This window comes from Vombatus ursinus, unplaced genomic scaffold (genome assembly GCF_900497805.2).
Source record: "Vombatus ursinus unplaced genomic scaffold, bare-nosed wombat genome assembly UNPS02014830.1, whole genome shotgun sequence".
Taxonomy (NCBI): Eukaryota; Metazoa; Chordata; class Mammalia; order Diprotodontia; family Vombatidae; genus Vombatus; species Vombatus ursinus.
In genome coordinates, this window is record NW_020954608.1 from 38,003,121 (window position 1) to 38,020,128 (window position 17,008).

At 36.9% G+C, this 17,008-nt stretch overlaps 1 protein-coding gene across 2 annotated transcripts in view; it reads right to left on the reverse strand.

Moving 5' to 3' along the window:
* The window catches only part of ARNTL2 (aryl hydrocarbon receptor nuclear translocator like 2), an 88,460-nt gene that overhangs the window by 44,331 nt on the left and 27,121 nt on the right, over positions 1–17,008 (reverse strand). Inside the window, exons 2-7 of one of the 2 annotated variants that reach the window (XM_027838678.1) lie at positions 15,465–15,503; positions 13,648–13,686; positions 11,166–11,323; positions 5,260–5,339; positions 2,928–3,020; positions 777–894 (exon numbers count right to left, since the gene is read on the reverse strand). In XM_027838678.1, the coding sequence (XP_027694479.1) occupies positions 777–894; positions 2,928–3,020; positions 5,260–5,339; positions 11,166–11,323; positions 13,648–13,686; positions 15,465–15,484 (508 nt within the window). In that variant the 5' untranslated portion in view covers positions 15,485–15,503. Of the gene's footprint in view, positions 1–776; positions 895–2,927; positions 3,021–5,259; positions 5,340–11,165; positions 11,324–13,635; positions 13,687–15,464; positions 15,504–17,008 lie in introns of both variants that reach the window. The other variant, XM_027838677.1, reaches the window with a different exon arrangement.

Genomic DNA, 17,008 nt, shown 5'->3' on the forward strand with positions numbered 1-17,008 from the left:
TCTCTCTCTCTCTCTCTCTCTCTCTCTCTCTCTCTCTCTCTCTCTCTTCCCCTTTCTCTCTGTCTCTGTCTCTCTCTGTCTCTGTCTTTTTCTGTCTCTTTCTGTCTCTGTCTCTCTGTCTCTGTCTGTCTTTCTCCCCACCCCCCACCCATGATATCATTGGTATCAGGATCTTCCAATGAGAAACTTCCTCTACCCTACCAATGCAGACTGGCAGCTTCTCCACATCTTAGATTGTTAGAGAGTTTCCTGGGGAATTGAGAGGTTAGGTGACTTGCCAAGGGTCACACAGCTAGGACGTGTCAAAAGTGGAACTCAAATTCAAGTCTTTATGACTCTGAGGTCAGCTCTCTACTATTAATTCTTTTCATATTCTTATGTTACAAAGACATGAATATTACATGATCCAAAGTCTGATGACGTTTACTACTTAAAGCTGTGTGGCTCTGGGTGAGTAAATCATCACATTTTGGTAACTGAGTATAAGAATGCCACAGATCAATGATGCTTGCTGAGTATGACAGAAGAACAGGACTCTGATTCTTGAACAATGTCTTTTCATCTTACAGGGAAAATATTTGAAAGCAAAAATATCACTTTGTTGTGCAAAATGAAGTACTTTTTGATATGACTTTTAAAAGATTGTTTATAGATTTAAATAGCCTAACTACGTATGCAACTTTGAATATGTCGGTACTGAAATGTATGAATGCTTGATCTCAACTTTTTAACAACTAATCATAGTCTTTTAAAACAGTGATCATAGTAACACTTACTTTTGGCATCTATCAGCTTCTCTCTTGGTGAAATATCAGAAGAAGAAAGCTGTTCCTTTACTTTAGCAACATCTTTTGGATGTAAGTAGTCAAATAAGCTTTGTCCAGTCAAACTTGCCTAATTGTAAGATAGATTGTTCATTTCAAAGCAGCATAATAAATCCTACTCCCACTTTCCCTCCCAGATACACAAAATAAATGTGGTTACTTTTGTTGAAGTTCATAATAAACAAAGAATTTTCATGATGCAGTGTAAACTTAAACTAATCCCTTTTATGTTGGGGTAAATATTATTCACTTCCTCTACATTCTCTCTCAAGTCCCCCCCATTCTCCTGCCCACTCCTCTGCCAACAGTCAATAGAACTGATAAATTCAATTTAGTACCATACATTTCCAAATCCATACATTTGCATTCTAATCACACTAGGAAATATCTTAAAGTCATTTAGCCCAGAAAAGAAGTAAAGTATTGTAAATGAAAATGTGGCAGACAAAGATAGCAGTGATTCTATAAAGTAATTTATAATTCTAGTAAAGAACAAAGTAATTCCAGTAAAGAACAAAGAGATGGATAAAACCATGCCAAATCTATGACCAAAATAACAACCCAGCTGTCCTTTGAGTGTACCACGTGATTCCTTCTTGCGTACCTTTGGCTTATACTATTTCTGAAACCTGGAAAGCTCTTATTTCATCATCTCTATTTCTTTAATTCCTACTCATCTTATTTCCACTTCCTTTCCCAACCACTTCCACCCACAATGATTTCTCTGACGACTCTTTGTTGTTTGTATACTGTTCTCCCTTCCTGGAACATCTCTCTTCTCCAATTACCTAAGTCCTAACTTTCTGTGCCTTTGTGATAGAGTGGAAAGAATACTGAATTTTAGAAAGAATTAAAGTTGTAGGCTAATCAAAAGGCAATGGAAATTAATACAGTTGGTGTGAGTAGATTACAATACGTTACTGAAGAGGAATTGAGCAGAAGGACATAGCATAAAAGACATTATTACAGAAATGTTTGTAATCCAAAAAGGACATGGGCTTATCATGTAAAGAGAGTGAGGGATAACTCATGGCTATCCAGTGTGCTAAATCAAAACCTAAATGTCAAGAGACCTAGAAGACTAACAGGTGATAATAGAGAGGTGATAGAACGAGAGGTGAAGAATGAAATATATGTTCTTGGACATAGCTAATGTTTCGATTTGTTTTGCTTAACTCTGCTTATTTGTTATTGAGAAAAATTGGACGGGAGGAGTAGATGTAAAGGGGAAAATAATAACGCAAAAACAAAGAATGATAAGAGACTCAGTGAAAAAAAAATTTGAACAACATAGAAGGAAGTTCAGAAGGAAATCTGGACAAACAGGACAACTCTGAAACTAACATGTGGAATGTATTATCTACTTTAGAAACTTAGCTATATATGATGGAGATTTGTGATTCATGAATAATCCTGTTTTTCTCTGTTCTCTGTATTTGGAAATTCTCTTATTTGTTGGTGTTTAGCAAGCTCAGAATGAAAAAAAAGGGGGAGACCTGGAAGAAGGCTCCCTATACTCTGAGTGGATCCCGTGTGGACAATTTATCTGAAAACATGGATGAGAATTGTACGGGATGAAAAGTTGTGAGTGGATTGTGGATAGATTATTATCTATACTGTAGGAGGAAGTACCCAAGTAGAAGAGATCACAGATCTATACCAGTATCGATTCTGATTAGTGCAAATAATTAATTCCCTTAGAGTTACATTATTTGAATCTGCACTACATATTCCATTGAATTGGAACCAATTACCATCTTTCATATAATAACTTCAAACAGTGAGAATTCAAATAAATGAAACCCCTTCAGGGGATTTGGTATTCCTGTTTTTCAATACCACAGTTTCTTAGGAAGCAAAGTAACCCAAAGGGCATTCATTAGTCCTTTAGGAATGAAGCCACTGTCATTATCACAGTATTTTACTCAAGGGCATATTTTGAAACAGTATCATGCAAGATTATATTGTAAACTTTCTCAATAGGAACACTACTTTTGGAATTTTGACATTAATGAATAGAAAGAAGTTACTTAGATACAATATATTTGTTCAAAAAAGTTAGAACTAAACTACCCTAAGTTTTTGAATAGCAGTGTGACATACCTGATCATAATTGAGTGTTTTGGAGACTGATTTAGAGACAAACAGAATTTTTCCTCGATCACATCCAACAACAAATAAGAACCCATCTGCAACCTATGATAATAATAATAATAATAATAATAATAATGTTGTAAGTGATTCTTTTTCATATTTTGAAAGGTTTGATTTTGAAGAAACTATTGTGGCCTATAGAATAAGTCTTCATTTAATTTGCATCCTAAGAAAAATTAAATAAATTTAAGTAAAAAATTTAAGTAAAAGATAACCACGGTATATAATATCCTTAAGTTAAATCTAAGTACAAACTCATGCTTTTGAACTAGAAAGAAAGTTCAGACATGGAATACAATTCTCTGGTCTTAAAAGTTATCATATTTCTTTTCATAACAATTATCCTTACGAGATCTCTATGTATTTCAATGTATCAGTGACATACACTTGGGGATCACATTTTTATTTTAAAAGGGTTTAGAAAAGTTTGCCAGTCATTCAATTAACAACACTTGTAACTTGACCTTGGTTGTTCGGACCACATGAACAAAATACCTACCACTGTCTATGGACAATGTATTCTGATTGCAGGCTCCCACTGTGAGGGGTGAGTTGAACCTCTTGAAATTTAACCTGAAAATCTAAATTCCATTAAAATACCCTGCATTTCCTCTTCCCCCTCACTGAAGCAAATAGAAAGTGATTACCATCACATAAAGCATCTTAGAATTTTATTATAAGCAGCTAGGTGGTGCAGTGGATAGAGCACCAGGTCTGGAATCAGTTCAAATCTGAACCTAGTCACTTACTAGCTGTGACCCTGGGCAAGTTACCCTGAAGCAACTAAACGGCACAGTGGATAGAGTGCCAGGACTGAAGTCAGGAAGACTGATCTTCCTGAGTTCAAATCCGACCTCAGATACTTACTAGCTGTGTGACCCTGTGCAAGTCACTTAACCCTGTTTGCCTCAGTTCCCTCATCTGTAAAATGAGCTGGAGAAGGAAATGGCAAACCACTCCAGTATCTTTGCCAAGAAAAACCCAAATAGGGTCACAAAGAGTCAGATACAACTGAAATAATCGGACAACAACATTTTATTATAAAATTCCCACATAGCCAATACTTTCTAACTAGAAAGAGATTCAGCATAAATTGGAAAGCCTAATGGAATTTAGTAAACAAGATCAGCATGATATTAGTGTATGAAAGGAAAAGCAAGAACTAGTGAAAATAGTACCAAATAATATTATATTTTTCCTTTAAATATTCTATGTGTATATTTGAAGGTTCAGTAGGGAATATGGTTTATGTTTAATAGTTTCAATTATGTTTAATAGCTTCAATAATAACTTTTTAGTATAAAAGGAGCTAGAAAAGTAGGCGAATCCCTCATCTATCATCATAGCTTAAAACTGGTAGCTCAGACCACATAGGCCAAAACAACTACCAACACACATGACCCGGGTGGTGATGCTACCATTCCCTAATCATAGATAGGATCAAGTTTTGAGGGAGAAAGGTGAACCTAAAGCTCAAACATAGGAAGTGAAGATGACAGTTCCAAGCCATTTGCTGACAATCACTTAATCAGAGATTAGGTATAGAGAAAGAAAGAAGAGAATATAGATGAGGGAATTTTGAGGGAATAGACATGGGGATAAAAAAATAATAATTTAAAAATTAATAATAGACATATTGTTGTTGTTGTTCAGTCATTTCAGTCATATCCGACTCTTCAGACCTCATTTTGGGATTTTCTTGGCAAAGATACTAGAGTGGTTTGCCATTTCTTTCTCCAGCTCATTTTACAGATGAGGAACTGAGGCAAGCAGGGTTAAGTGACTTGCCCAGGGTCACACAGTTAGGAAGTGTCTGAGGCCAGATTTGAACTCAGGAAGATAAGTCCTGATTCCAAGCCCAGCACTCTTATCTACTGTGCCAACTGGCTGCCCATGTATGTATGTATGCATGCATGCATGTACATATATTTCTTTAATGTTTGCAAAATGTTTCTATGCAGAAAAGATCTCTGGGCATCAGAACAGCTGGTGGAATCGGGGTTTAGGAGGAAGCATGAAAGAACCATAGCCCTTAGGTGGAATGCTGGGCTAATGATAAAGGAAGAACAGTCACAAACTACCTTAACCGTACCAATTTACCTAGTCTTGTCCACTCATACTCCTTCCCTACCTTGTTAATGTTGAAATTCATATACTATGGGCAAACGACAGGGCTCATTGTTCCAAAGAGGAAGCAAGTTAAAGATCTCCATCCCCCAAGTCAAACAAAAAGGAAAGGCAAATAAGAACAAGAATGGAAGAAATATATGTCTTGACTTACCTTGAGGATTAAATGTCTCAGCTCATCATCCTGTATAAATGTAGGCTTATAATTATCTCCTGCATAAGAACTGGTAGAGCCTAAAAATAAGAAGCAAACATAAAGAGGTCCTGAAAACACATTCTAGGATGAAATATACATTGATTTCCAGAAATCTTTTTTAAAACATTGTCATAAAGCTCATAGTCAACTATGTATAGGACTCACAGTGGAAGCTGGTGAAAGGAATTCTGCTCCTTGAGGCAAACCTGTTTTTTTCCCCCCTAATGTGAAGTGAAGGAAATATAAAAGACTTACTCTGGAACTGTGATTGTATGAGATATGAGACTTACCTTTTAGGGTAAGAGTGTACAGTCAAATTGGGGCAGCTAGGTTGTTCAGTAGATAGAATGCAGGGCCGGGAGTCAGGAAGACTCATCTTCCTGAGTTGAAATCTGATCTCAGATGCTAACTAGCTCTGTGACTCTGGGCAGGTCACTTAATCCTGTTTGCCTCAGTTTCCTCATCTGTAAAATGAGCTGGAGAAGGAAATGGCAAGTCCCCTCTCCCCCCGGTATCTTTGCCAAGAAAACCTCAAATGGTGTCATGAAGAGTTGGGCATGACTGATAACAACTGAACAGCAACAAAAATACAGTCAAATGATTTACTTAAGGATGAGACCTGGAAGTTTCATTTTTACCAGTGGAGTCCTTAAAAGATCATAGATTTAGAGCTGGAAGGGACTTTATAGGCCTTCAAGTCTAACTACCTCATTTTGCAGATGAAGAAATTGAGGTTGAAAGAGGTTAATTGATTTGTCCAGGATTACAAAGCTAGTAAATATCTGGGTCAGGATTTGAACTCAGGTCTTTACTAACTTCAAGGCCAACTCTTCACGAATTGGGCCATCTAGCTGCCTTATTGAAGTCATCCTTTTTTTCTTTCTATTTTGTGAGGATTCTTTATTTATTTCCTTTCAAATGACAAATTAACGGACAGAAGGAACTACGTATTTTTTAATGCATGTGCAAACACAGCAAATTCTTTATATGCAAAGAAAATTTATTTATTTGAAGTTAAAGTCTGGCACATAATAGGTGCTTAATAAATGTTCGTTCATTTCCTTGTTCAATATAAATACAATAAAATTATATTTCTCAGCAGCTTTATTTCTAATATTGTTTGGCTGACTGGGTAAATAAAGTAGCACAGACTGGATACACAATTTTCCTGTGTTCAAAATTTCACAAAGGGAAGCAGGGCCATGGAAGTGGACACTGTTTTCAGGACTGTGATGCTCCAAGTAAAAACAAATTACCTCCTACTCCCGAACATAACATAAGCAATGTAACATCACAGATTTAGAGCTGGGAGGGATCTCAGGGGATTTCTAGCAAAGCAAAGTGAAAATAGAAAGAATCCACTAGTCATCTCTGGAAAGAAACCCCAAAATGAAAACACCTAGGAACCTCAGCTAAAATCAAGAGCTTAGAGTTTGACAGTCAACAAGTATTTACAGGACAAGGGAAAGAAAGGAGATGGGTAAAGAAATTACCGTAGAATTTGAATTGAGTTTTCTGCCTTCTAGCTCCCCTTGCTTTCTGTTATTTCTATGATTTGTTCTTTGACCTACCGATCCTTTGATTTATTATAATTGTTATTGACTTTCCAATTAAATTTAGTCCTTTACTCAAAGGTCCATTATTGAATATAATTTTCATTGCATTGTGGTTGTAAATGATGTGTTTGATATTTCTGCTATTATGAATTTGAGGTTTTTATGCCCTAGGACATGATCAGCTGAAGGTGGGAGTAATCTGTTGGAGAAGATATAAAGAAATAATAGAAAATTTGATTAAAGCAAATGATAATTGAGACCACAACTCTGAATATTCTTGTTTGTCAGGGCCTAACCTTTCCTTGATTTTTTTTTGCAACAGCTTTTTTTTAAGTCTTTCTAATAGTATTTGACTTTCTTTGAAGGACTGAGTTCAGTTCAACAAACATTTATTAAGTACCTATTGTATACATAGCATTGTCCTTGCCTTCATGAAGAGTACAGACTAATGGGGAATAAGACATCAACATAGATAGCTCTTACATTTTAAGTACATTAGGGAATGACAAAACAAAGTGCTAAGTGAGGTCCAAAAGGGGAAACTCATTAATAATCCAAGAATCAGGGTATGCTTTGTGGAGGAGGTCACATCTGAGTTGAGTTCAGGTTTTAATGTCAGGGTCATTAAAAGGAACCAGGGATGTTTAACTTTGACAAAAGAAGTCTTAAGAAGACTTAAGAAGAAAAAGAATTTTTTTTTTTTTTAGAAATTGCCATATGTAAGAAAGATTGACTTATTGTATTTGGTCCCAGAGGGCATTTGAATTGAACTGAACCAAGCAAAAGCTAGAGACAGGTATATTTTGGCTCAATATAAAAATTAACTTCCTGGCAATCGTAAGTTCCATGCAACTGGAGACCTTCAAGCAGAGACTGAATGGTTGACTGTCAGGAATGTTGTAAGGGGGTTTCACATAGGGGGATTTGACTTGATGGTATTTTGTTTCCAACATTAAGATGTTATGATTGATTTGTTACTGAGATCAAAGCTTAACAAAAATGTTATGTAAACTTCATGGCAACCTTCACTGATGTCAAAAGATCAAGTAATCTATTACACAACAGACTGATTAAAAATTGGGTCCCAGAAAACTCCCCCAAAAGAAGGCTCCCCAGATAACTCCTGCCACTAACCATTCCACCGCCATCACCAGGAGCATCAGGACCTTTTCCTCTCCCATTTGACCTATAGAATCTCTGTCCTACTATATATTTTAGGATACAGCACACATACAAAGGTCAGCTATTTAGACTATGAGAGCTACTTTAACAGGTCTCTCATGGACAGCATAGTGCTATAGAAACTGCACTGAATCTGGAATGAGAAGACCTGGTTTCAGAGCCTCTGGTAATTAACCACCTGTGTACCTCCCTCCACACCTCAATACTTTCCCAGGATATTATCCCCTCACTGGTTACACTCTCTTCTCTTCCTTACCTAGACCCACTGGGGAACCAGTTCAGTCTACACTATCCTCTACTCTAATTCTTTGCCCCTTGTCCTATTGCTGATCATGCCTTGCCAAATCTCAACCTTGGATTACTTCTACTATCTACCACCTTTACTCTCATTCACATGCTGCTGAACAAAGCTGAGGGAAGTCACAAATCCATGCTGATTAGGTCTACTATAAAGTTATGTTATATAAACTCAACTGGACCCTCATGTCAACAAGGCAATCCTTTACCCATGATGAAAAATTCTATCCACCTCCAGAGGGAAAACTGATGAACTCTGGATGCAGATTGAAGCATACTTTTTTCACTTTATTTTTCTTGTTTATGTGTGTGTATGTGTATGTGTGTGTGTGTGTATGTGTGTGTGTGTGTGTGTTTGTATGTGTGTGTGTGTGTGTTTTCTTTTGCAACATGGCTAATATGGAAATACATTTTGCAGGAATTCACATGTATAATCCATATCATACTGCTTGCCTTTCCGAGGGGTGGGGGAGGGAGAGAATTTGGAACTCAGAATTTTAAAAAATGATTGTTAAAATTTTTTTAAATGTAATTAGGAAATATCTAATGAAATAAATAAAAGTATTTTTTAAAAAACATGGCAATCCTTTTACTCCTCTCTCATCGATTCTCTATCCCACTCACCACCACAGTGTCTGTTCCAAACCTTCTTATCTTTCTTCAAGTATCCCAAGGCACCCCCTCCTACTCTCTCAGCTAAAGACCTCACTTTATATTCACTGAAAAAAAATTGAGGCCCTTTATTAAGAGCTCCCTCTTCTTCTCCCCTCCTTATCTCACATCCCTCTGACATCTCCCCACTTTCATCTTTACTCTAGCCTCCAATAAAGAAATGACCCTTCTCCTTGCGTAGGACAACCCCATTGCAAGAATCCTTGATCCCCTCTCCTCCTATCTTCTCTGACAGATTGCTCCCACCTTCATCTCTACACTCTCTCTAATCTTCAATCTTTATCTCTCTACTGGCTCCTTCCCTACTGCCTACAATTACGTTCATGTCTCCCCCATCCTCAAAAAACCCTGGCTTGATCCAACCATCTCTGCTAGCTATTGTCCTATATCTCTCCTCTTCTCAGCTAGACGTTCTTTTTTTTTTTTTTTTTTTTTTGGGCTAGGTAATGGGGTTAAGTGACTTGCCCAAGGTCACACTGCTAGTGAGTGTTATGGATCTGAGACCGGATTTGAACTCAGGTCCTCCTGACTCCAGGGCCGGTGCTCTATCCACTGCACCACCTAGCTGCCCCCTCAGCTAGACTTCTTTAGGAAACTTTCTATCCTAGATGCCTCCACTTCATGTCCTCCCACTCTTTTCTAAACCCACTTCACTCTATCTTCCAATCTCATTATGTAACTAAACCTGCCCCTTCCAAAGTTACCACTTATCTCTTCATTGCCGAATCTGAGAACCTGCTCTCAGTCCTTATCCCTTCTGATCTCTCTCCAGCACTGGGCATTGCTGACCATCTTCTCCTAGATACTCTCCTTTCTGAGTTTTCCTGTCACTCTTCTGTCTTGGGCCTCCACCTACCTGTCTGTTCTTTCTCAGTCTCCTTTGCTGGGTCTCCTCCAGAATATGTTCACTAATGTATTTCAGGGTTCTATTCTGGGTCCTCTTATCTTTTTACTCTATGCCCTCTTCACCTCCCATAGGTTCAATTTTCATTTCTATAAAGATGATTCCTAGGTCGACAGATCCACCTCTATTCTCTCTCTTGGGCTCCAGTCTTCTATCACCAAGTGCATATTGAACAATTCAAACTGGATGTCCCATAAGCACCTGAAACTCAACATATCTCATTATATTTCTCCCCAAATCCTCCCCTTCATACTTATGTGGAGCATCACCAAACCTCCAGTCACTCAGCTTCCTCCTCCAATCTCCACTCTCATTTACCACCCATATCCAATTAGCTGCCAAATCTTGTTGGTTCTTCCTTCACAACATTGATTGTTTATGTCCTATATGCTCACACAACCACCACCCTTATTATGGTAATAGTCTTTTACTTGACCTCCCTGCTTCGATTATCTCCCCACTCTAATCCATCTTTTACACATCTACCAAAGTTATTTTCCTAAAACACAACCCTGACCATGCCACTTCCCTGCCTAATAAATTCCAGTAGCTCTCTGTTACCTTTAGGATCAAATATAAAATTCTCTGTTTGGCATTTAAGGTTTTTGAAAGCTGGACACTTCACATTTTACTCTTCTCCATACTCTAGGATCTAGCAATACTGGTCTACTTGTCTACTCAAATACGGTGCTCTATCTTTCATTCATCCCTTCAGCTTTTCCCCCATGCTTGGAATGTTCTTTCACTTTCGTTGTTGTTCAGTCATTCAATTGTGTCTGACACTTTGGGACCCTGTATGGGGTTTTCTTGGCAAATATACTAGAGTGATTTGCCATTTCATTCTCCAGTGGATTAAGGCAACCAGGTTTAAGTGACTTGCCAAGGGTCACATAGTTAAGTGAGTGTCGGAGGCCAGATTTGAACTCAGGTCTTCCCGAATTCAGGCCCAGCAGTGAGCCACTTATCTGCCTTTCTTCCTCTTTATTTTCCTGCTTCTGGACATCATTGGTTCCTTTAAAGACTCGGATCAAATGCCACTTTAAGTAGAGGCCTTCCCAGTTCGCTCACCCACTGGAACCATCCCCTTTATGGTTACTTTCCTTCCACTCATGAAAATGACTATCCATTTACATATCATCTCCCCCATTCATATGTCAGACTAACTAGAGACAGTAACACAACTGTGAAGTAGACATCATTAGTTCAGATCAAAAAATTATCACATAATTTTTAAAAAATACTTCCCTACTCACCTTTTAAGGACTTTAAATGCTGTACAGCCATTCTCAATACGGTAAGTTTATCCAGTTTGCGGGCTATGGGATTGCACTGAGGGATCATAGCAGATAGTTCTTCAATTAGGTTATTCATTTTATCTCTCCTCCGTTTTTCTGTCTGACTATGAGCTTCTCTAAAAAGAAAAATGAATTTCATTTCAGTGGAAGATTCAAAAAAAATCTAGTGACCGAGGATAAGCCAGAAAGCATGTCTATCTAACCTTTCCTTTTCTCCTGTAATACTTGGACAATAGGATCATAGAATCATATATTTAGAACTAGTAGGGCCATTTAATACAACTCCCTCGTTTTGCAAATGAGGAAACTGAAGCACAGAGAGATTGAATGACCTGTTCAGGGTCATGCAGCTGCTAAGTATCTGGGGAAAGATCTGAAATCAGGTCTTCCAGATTGAAAATCCAGAGTGCTACTTACTACTCCAGGCTGTGGATAAAAACTCCTTGGGATTTTTATAACTCACGAAATTATTTTTTACTTTTTTTTCCCATTCCCATACTTCTCTACACATTAGTTCCCAAGTATCTTAGGCTTTTCACTGTATTTGCCAATAGTTCACATTCAAATGGAAAGTAATGGCCTCTAGTTTATTGGCTGGGCAGCCATATGACTCAGCGAAGTCATGTAGTGCTGGGCATGGAGTCAGGAGGTCCTGAGTTCAAATTCTTCCTCAGACACTTACTAGTTGTGTGACCCTGGGCAAGTCGCGTAACCTCTGACTGACTCAGTTTCAGGGTTTTTGTAAGGACCAAATAAGATAATAATTCTAAAGCTTTTAGCGTACTTGGCCCAAAGTAAGTGCTATATAAATATAGGAAGAGGATAATGGTGAGGATGATGAAGATGATGATGATGATAGAAATGGAAGTTCAAGGTGGGTTCCAGACTTGTGATTTGATCACTGTAGGGGACCTGTGGTGTGGGAATGCCTTCTACCAATATCGATTAGAGACTCATTGTCTTAGACGGTGGGTGGGGCACTGAGAGCTTCCCCTGGTCACACAGTTAATGTCCAAGGCAGGGACTGAACACAAGTCTTCCTGACTCCAAGGCTAATTCTCACCTACTACATCAGAGGTATCAAATACCCACTGCTGCAACACTCCCAAATGCTGCCCGAACTAAATTAAAATGTACTTGGGAAATATTTAACAAAATAAATAAAAATATAATGGAACACAGATATGTTAACATATGATATTCTCAGTCAATATTTAGCCAACAATGATCCTTATGTACTGTTTAATGTTCCCCAGTTCTATTTGACTGTGAATTTTCACTGCACCACGCCATGTTGTTGTTGTTGTTGACTAGTTTTTCAGTTGTGTCTGACTCTCCATGACCCCATTTGGGGTTTTCTTGGCAAAGATACTAGGTTTGCCATTTCATTCTCTAGCTCATTTTACAGATAAGGAAACTGAGGCAAACAGGATTAAGCAACTTGCCCAGGACCACACAGTTAGTAAGTGTCTGAGGTCAGATTTGAACTCAGGGATATGTGTCTTTCTGACTCCAGGCTGGGCACTCTAACCACTCCCAGGTACCACCACACCATGGTGCTTCTCAATACTAGTATATCCCACTCAAATTCTAAGCCTTTATTACCAGATAATTTCTGAATTAAAATATCATTATTGTCCTCATGGCTGCTGTTTATTGACTTTTCTGTTTGCTTTCTGATTATGCATTAGCCTTAACACTAAAATGGATCCAGAAGCTGGACATCAGAAGGTTTATAGAGCAGGACTAATATAATTGCTTTGAGAAGGAAGTTTGGCATAATCTGCTTCTGTCTGAAGTCCACTATCCATGGGAAGCAGTCAACCAAAAAGATTTAAGGAAGATTTCATCAGAGAAAGATTACTCAACTAGTTTGTGAATTATCAGGGCCTTGGCTTTTCCTACTGCCTATTTCTGGACCATTTAGGTGTTTATTAGCATTTCCATCAGAAAGTGGGCAAAATGGAAAGGAAACACAATGGAAATGACTCAGTCCTACCAGTTAATAGTTATGATACAATTAGTTTAAGGTTTGATGGAAGAAAAGGTCAAAACTATTGACTAAAATAATGTTTAGGTATTATATGAGTATTTCAATCATCTTCCCAAGGATATTTAAGGGCTAGCTACATAACCTGGATCTGTTTTCCATTATAAATTCTAAATAATAACACAGTTTAAAGAGCTGTTCAAAAGGAATTTTTAAAATATTCGTACCAATTATTTAAGCTGAAATGATATCTAAAGTAATCAAGAAGCGCAGCAAGAGACAGGAAATCACTTCTGCCCAGTCTTTTTTCTTTCCTTAACAAGAACAAAAAGTCCAAGCCAAAGGTCAAGAACCCAGTCTATTTCTGACTAATTCTAAGAACATCAACTAAAGACTGTTCATTAGAAACAAATATTACCAAAACATCGACCAACTCACATATTAATGTACCTGAAGGACTTCATTTTCACTTGTTTACCATCTTCCATTCTATAAGAGAATAGGATAAAACATGAAGCTATATGAAAAAGACTTTCATATTAGTCTTAGAAGAGAAATCCAATACCTAGTATCATGAAACCAAGTCTAATCAGCCTGAATCCTCTTAAATCCTTGGTTACAGAAGCCATGAGCTAGCACACAGAACTCTCAATATATCAACACAGAACTCTCAATATATCAACACATGCAAGAGCTGCTCTCCGATGAACAGCACCACCATGGAGCTCCCCAATCCCTTCTCAGGGATAAGGACAATAGTACAATGACCTTCCATCTACATGCAAAATTTAGCCTACTTTCAGCAATCTCCCATCAAGCTTTCCTTTTGGCTTCTTAAGTCCCCAGAAATCTTAGAAGATCATATTCTCTACTTACTTTATAATCTCAACAACAGAAACAGAACCACTAGGAAGGGTACAATTTCTAGAGGTAAAGTGGCAAAAATGATATTTGATCAATAAAATAAAGTTTAATATCCACATGAGTTTGTGCTATCATAGTGAGGAGGAAAACTAGGGGGGGAAAGAGAAAGTTTTCATAGAAAAAATTAAAAGAGGGTTTTAAATGCTAATTTCACAAATATCATATTCTATACATTTTGTTGTTGTTGAGCCATTTTTTCAATCTTCTCCACTCTTAGTGACCCTATTTGGAGTTTTCTTGGCAAAGATACTAGAGTGGTTTCCCATTTCCTTCTCTATGAGAGAAACTGAGAAAAACAGGATTAAATGACTTGCCTGGGGTCACACAGCTAGTGTCTGAGGTAACATTTGAACTCAAGTCTTCCTGATCCCAGGACCTGTGCTCTATCCACTGTACCACCTAGATGCCTTTACATACATAGACACATACATACATTCATATATGTATGTATGTAAACACATATATACACATCCTACATGTGTATAAATACATATTATAGGTTACCAATCACTTTCACATACATTAATTGATCACAAAATAATATTTAACCTAACAATAAGTACATTGACCCACAGAATTATCTAAGACTAAAATAAATCACTAGGCAGATAAGAGTTTTAATAAAGAGTGAAACTATGGTCTCTACCTCTAAAGCATCAATGGTGAATTGGTTCAGTGAGTAATGCTCCTATCCAACAGAAATGCAAACATTAGAATAACAGTTAATATGAAATGAATTAAATTTTTTTAGCATTAAACATTTTATCAGCTATGTGACTTTTGAGTCAGATTTAATCAATCAGCAAGCATTTATTAAGTGCCTACTATGTTTTAGGTACTGGAGATACAAAATGAAACCATTTCTACTTATAAGGGACTTAACAGAATCTTCTAGTAAAGGTAGTCTTAAAGAAATGATTGCACATTCCAGAAATAAAGAGTGGTAGTGCCATAGAAACGACATACACACTCATGGGAATAACTTTCCTTTTCCTCCACTGAAATAATTAATAGTTTCAATACAAGGATCTAAGACATCTCCAGAGGCCTTGTGATGGAAAATGCTATCCACATCCAAAGAAAGAACTATGGAAGTTGAATTGCTACTTTTTTTCTTCTCTTCTGTTGAGTTTTCTTCCTCTTTCTGATGGTTCCTCCTATTGGTTTTAATTTTTACTTACAACATCACTAATGTGAGAATACGTTTAATATGAATGTAAATGTATAGCCTATAAAAAAAGGAAGTATTCAAGATGTACAAGATGTGCATTAAAAATCAGATTTCTGAGTAGTATAAAAAAAGAAATAATTAATAGTTACTTTGAAAATAGTTGATGATTTACCTGCTTTGTTGATGGTCCATAACAATTTCAACAGCTTCTCTGCAGAAATAAAAAAGGATGAACAAATTAAAATGTACTTTTTTCTCCCCTTTTTTACTCTGATTTCACAATTAGGGGTAAAGCAGAAAAAAATTGAATAGTAGTGATAACTAATGATACTCTCCAATAGGCTAGCTAGAATCATATATAGAGAGAATATATATAGAGAGAGATACATATGTAGAGATATATGTATACAATATATGTGTGTGTACGTATATTTATTTATTTATTTATTTATACTTCAGTGTAAGATGTTAATTTGTTTAAATTAAACAAATGGGGGCTTTCATCACAGTTGTTCTCTATCAAAGTTCAGGGTGACTGTGGCTCCAGAGTGTGAAACACAAACACACTGTACTTAAACCTAAACTTACTCTTAGTTATTAATTATGCCTTTGTTTTAGGTGAGCAGTTCTCAAATTTTTTGATCTCAGGACTCAATAAAATTACTGAGGATCCCAAAGAGTTTTTGTTCATGTGAGTTATATCTCTTGATATTTACCCTATTTGAAGTTAAAACTGATAAATTTTTAAGATACTTATTTCTTAATTAATTTAATAATAACAACAATAAATCAATTACATGTTAACATAACATATTTTTAGGAAAATAATTATTTTTCCCAAACAAAAAAAAATAGTAAGAAAACTGCTTTTACAGATTTTTGCAAATATCTTTAATGCCTGGCTCCATAGAAGACAGCTGGATTCTCAAATCTGCATCTCCATTCAATCTGTTGTGATATGTTGTTTTGGTGGAAGTATATGAAGCAAATCTGGACCCATGCAGTTATGCAGTTGAAAAAGGAAAGAGTATTTTAATAGGTAAGTAATGTCTTAGTATTATTGTGAAAATATTTTTGACTTTAAATGATCTCCTTGAGGGGGTCTCAGCGGCACCCCTGCTATTTTAGGCCATTGGTGACAGTTTTTTAGTTAAACAGACATTTAGCTTGCTACTAGCCATTATATTTTATTTTTTTTATATTTTATATAACTATATATGATCATATTACATATTAGTATTTCTCTTAATACGTTGTCTATAGCCATCTCTTTCCCTTAGCACATTATAGTGTGTTATACTTATTTGTGTATTTCTTGCTTTTTCTCACTCCCAGACTATAAATTGCTTGTGGTTAGGGGCTGTATTGTTTGATAATGATAATGGTTTGCTTACACAATACAGAGCTTGAAGATTTACAAAGTGTTTTACATCCAGGAGCTCATTTTATCCTCACAACAAACCCTTGAGGTACAGTTTGCAATCTCTATTTTAAAGAAAACGGTGATTGAGGGGCAGCTAGGTGAGCAGTGGATAGAACACTGGCCTTGGAGTTCAGGAGGACCTGAGTTCAAATCCAGTCTCAGACCAGATACTTGACACTTGCTAGCTGTGTGACCCTGGGCAAGTCACTTAAGTCCAATTGCTTAGCCAAAAAGAAGGGAAGGAAGGAAGGAAGGAAAGAAGGAAAGAAGGAAGGAAGGAAGGAAGGAAGGAA